The following is a 4,330-nucleotide window of genomic DNA, read 5'->3' as shown; positions in this document are numbered from 1 at the left end:
TACTTGAAGGCAATTTACTATAAGGCACGTTACACATGAGAAGGTTTTTTATTGATAAAGAATCAATACAATAAAAATCACATAAAGGTCACAACTTCGTCTAAGTGAACACATGCAGTAGAATATAAGAGAAAACACCATGAAATTACCAATCTCTAAGATAATCTAGACAACATCAAACATGATACAAAAGTCGATATAAAGAACAATCTTAAAAGCACTTTTCAAACCATCAAACACATGATTCTTAAAGATTTTCAAACCATCAAACACATGATTGCTAAAGATTTTCAAACCATCAAATACATGATTGTTAAGATTTTCAAACCATCAAGCACATGATTGTTAAATACTTTTAAACCATCAAACACATGACTGTTAAAGATTTTCAAACCATGAAACACTTGATTGTTAAATAGTTTCAAACCATCAAACACATGATTGTTAGAGATTTTCAAACCATCAAACACATGATTGCTAGAGATTTCAAACCATCAAACACATGATTGTAAAATATTTTCAAACCATCAAAAACGTGATTGTTAAAGACAAACCCATAGGTCTCTAATAACACAAAATAAGGATTAAAACATAGTTTTAAACAAAAGCCTAGATATTCGCCGGGCAATTGATGAGCTCAGCAACTTTTCTTTAAAATCGCCTTCTCTAAGATCGCCTTCTCTGATACTTCATTCCCTTGGCCCGTCATATTTAAATTGTTAGCTGTCAGAAAAAACAAAGAATGGCATAAGAAGAAAATAGCATATATATATATATATATATATATATATATATATATATATATATATATATAGAGAGAGAGAGAGAGAGAGAGAGAGTAAATAAGATATTATGATTGCGTATTGACTCGAGTCAATTACCAAAATGTTATGCAGAAAAAGTTGTACTGCATTTTGCTGCCTATGACCGATGTCAAAGGAACAAAAAATTTAATTTTTTGTCAAAAGAATCGTTTGGGAGTATTCTGTTTTGTGTAGCAATATTTCACATGAACTCCCTTTTTACATTCCAAAAAAAATAGAACCAAAATCAACCTCCATCTTGTACTAATGTAATATCTCAGAAAACCAAAAAAAAATTGGCAGCCAAAGTAGTGACCATATTGTATCTCCTCGGAAGTGCATTAGCTGGCACATTGTTCTAGATCATGCACATTATTGCTTCCTTGATGAACCACATTGATAAAATTTCCAATGACATCTCGAAACGATATGTAACATGTCCCTAGGCACCACAACCCATAGGACATCATGCATGTTGATAATTACATATTAGAAAACGAAATTAGGGCTTCATTAGTCATGATAACTTTGCGGCCATCATTAAGCCAATGCAATTTGTAGGATTGTGGGGAAAGCTGTGGGGGAAGTTGCAACTCCTTCACAAGAGCTAGAAACTAGCCTATCTATCACTCACTAGGCTGGATATTGTCTACAGTGGTAACTAGGTCAGGCAATTTATGCATGCTCCGACAGTTCTCTCAAAATGAAGTTGATCAATTTCTTAGATTTCTGAAAGGAACACCTGGAAATGGAATGCTTTATAGAAATAAAATAAAAAACACACAACTGGAAGATTAATGGATTTGCTGAATCAAATTGGATAGATAGCAAATCAACAACAGGGTATTATACCAAGTTTTTGGAAATGGGGTCACTTGCAGAAGATAAAAAATAAATAAATAAATAAAATAAAGTCAACAGTTTTGTCAAGTATTGTTTAACAGAGTGTTGTGCCATTCCACAAGGATTTTGTGAATTAATCTGTCTAGACAAGTTAATGTCAAATTTGAAAGTTAATGTTAATGGTCACTACATTTGTGCAGCGATAGTTAATCCGCACTAGCCAATCTTCATAATCGAATACAAGATCATTGGATGAAGGAACTTCATCAAGTAAGAGATGGATAGTGCCATAGTGGAAATCCTATACGCCTTCATTGGCTTCAGGCTCACAACACAGATGCATAGTTGGTAAGTTTCAGAGTTCGAATCTTGAATTTCTAGAAATCGTTTATATTCCTTGTACACAACAATACGTTCTGTACTATGTAACCAATCTAAGTTCTTCTACAGATCGGTTCCTCCTTCGAATTCAAAGATATCAAGCTTAAGACCACGATCATCATTGTTGTGTGACTATACTCTTTGACATCGCTAAACACGAAACACATATGAACCACAATTATATTGCATTGAACTTGCAAACCATAAAGACTAGACTCTTTAACTTCCCTAAAGATTAAACTCCCATGGACAAGAATTAAATAGCATTCGACATGGATTTTGATTTTCCATGTCATGCAATGAGCCTCAAAGGGAAGTAAACGAGCCTCTAATCCCTGATCCACCTTTTTTTTTTAATGTGTGAGCATCAATAGTTTGTGTTGCGATTAATACATGGATTTTACCAGGCTTTTGAGAAGCTTTTCACTAATAAATGGCTAAAAGCTTACAAACGAAGATGCAAATGAAAACAATGAATAATTGTTTATAAGGATAGTGAGAGTCAAGTGCTTTACCTTTCAAGATTTCCGGCCTCACTTGAAATAGCTGAGTCAAGACAGACTTTTGGTACCTAGTCATATGTACACAGATAAAATCAGAGGCACAGTCACAATATGAAATTAGTATGGCATAAGGACAAATGAAATCTTCTCTTCTAATATTGATGATCTTGAGTATAAGCAAGACGATATGCAATTTCACATAAAAGCATAGTGTTCTAGCATAACTAGCACAATAGGAAAAGATAGATGGAAACAAAAAAACATGATAATAAGAACCCACCTTGTGACTCTTGACGATGCTTGTTTCCTGCCACGTTTCGTTCGTTTTCTTCAATATATGGGGAGATACAAGACTTGGTGTATACAGAGGGGCCCCTATAAACTTTGGAGCATGAGCAACCAACTTTTTAAGACATAAAGACTTCTTATTTGGTATATAGTGCATTAAATCTTTCAAGCGGTGCACAACTTCAGTCTTAATCTTATCTTTAGTGTCCACAATCTCCAAGACGGCCTCACACTGTACTCACACATCATCCATACTACTTTGTGGAGACAATTAAATATGCACAAATAACCGCCCATGGTCCCTAACCGCTCTGCCCATTCGCAAGGTTGCGGGATCTCCTCAAATTTATGCTCAGACAAATCAAAAGAAAGAACTACATGTGGATTCTCATAAGCTGAACCATGACAAACAACCCAATGAAGTGACCCATTGTAAAGGACACCAACCCTACTGATAAAAGTGTAGTTCACTTCTCCAATAACTTCCCAGACGTTGGATTTTAAAGTAAACATTAGGAAACAGGTATGATTACTATCTTTCATAAACCCTAATACCACCTTGTAGTCATCTTTGGATGAATCATAACCAAAACCATAAATCATATATCCCTCGCGAGGGATTTGGGGCTCTTCCAGTTTATTCACTTCTCGGGTTTCAGGATTGATAAGTAAAAATTTGGTACGAGAGGGAGAAACGCATACCAAACCATTTGAAGAACCGAGTAGATGACGCCTGCGACGGACAGATAAGATATCATCAGCGTCATATTGCCAATAACTGCAGCGCATAACGGACATAGCAATTCTCCTGTTTCCCATTTTGTCATTTTCACGATCACGGCGATAACTGTGTTCGAGATGGGCTTTGATGAAATCAGGATCAGAGATCACATATTTCCATGACTTTGAAACGCTCCTGTAACGGATCAGATCGCTCACCTCTGATCTTATCAGTATTTGTTCAATCATTTCATCGGGCAACGGTGCCCTTGAAACCCTAGAACCGAATGCCCGCATTTGGAAAAGAGAGAATGGGTTGCGTGTGAGAATGCAGGCTTCTATTTATACTACATTTATTACTAGGCACTCGTAAAAGGATAAATTAAATTTCGCAAAATTTTACCGGATGTAGAGAAATTACCTTTAGTGATGTGCCTTGTTGAAACTTACCACATATACTTGTGGCTTTAATAAATTTGTAGATACTAATATGCATACCAAAGATGATTCTTGATTTACAATGGGAGTGGGAGAGGTACTGGAATCTAAAGTAACTATAAAGACATGATCAAAAGCAAGTGATGATCAAGTTAGCTGCATTGAATAACCCGATTTGTGCAGTTATCAAGATCTATCAGAGTTGTATTGGAAAGAAATTTGTTGCATAGAATCTTGATAAGTCAGTAAATTAAACCAGCTGTTCTATGGAAGTAGGAAGTTAGTTCTGGTGTAAATTAACAAACTGTTTTCAAGCAGTTGTACACGGTAAGAGCTGTTTTCAAGCAGTTGTAC

The 4,330-nt window shown here is 35.5% G+C and overlaps 1 protein-coding gene and 1 long non-coding RNA gene across 2 annotated transcripts; both read right to left on the bottom strand.

The window, feature by feature from the left end:
• Nucleotides 1-501: 501 nt before the first annotated feature.
• LOC145158216 (uncharacterized) lies at nt 502-2,985 on the bottom strand. The gene is made up of 3 exons (XR_013737257.1): nt 2,811-2,985; nt 2,543-2,598; nt 502-723 (listed from the first exon to the last, which is right to left on the bottom strand). It is a non-coding gene; the product is annotated as an uncharacterized LOC145158216 (long non-coding RNA).
• On the bottom strand, nt 2,984-3,835 carry LOC145120789 (F-box/kelch-repeat protein At3g06240-like). Its single transcript, XM_079056588.1, has one exon. It carries the CDS (start codon nt 3,833-3,835, stop codon nt 2,984-2,986), a length of 852 nt encoding a protein of 283 aa, XP_078912714.1.
• Between the last annotated feature and the right edge of the window lie 495 nt (nt 3,836-4,330).

This window comes from Lactuca virosa, chromosome 1 (genome assembly GCF_052849685.1).
Source record: "Lactuca virosa cultivar CGN04683 chromosome 1, Lactuca_virosa_CGN04683_v6, whole genome shotgun sequence".
NCBI classification, from domain to species: domain Eukaryota; kingdom Viridiplantae; phylum Streptophyta; class Magnoliopsida; order Asterales; family Asteraceae; genus Lactuca; species Lactuca virosa.
The sequence above is the reverse complement of the archived record's forward strand: the minus strand, read 5'-3'. Positions and strand labels throughout refer to the sequence as shown.

Bases quoted from the DNA above. Each gene is read 5' to 3' on its own strand.
- LOC145120789 (XM_079056588.1), bottom strand. From the start codon at position 3,835: ATGCGGGCATTCGGTTCTAGGGTTTCAAGGGCACCGTTGCCCGATGAA.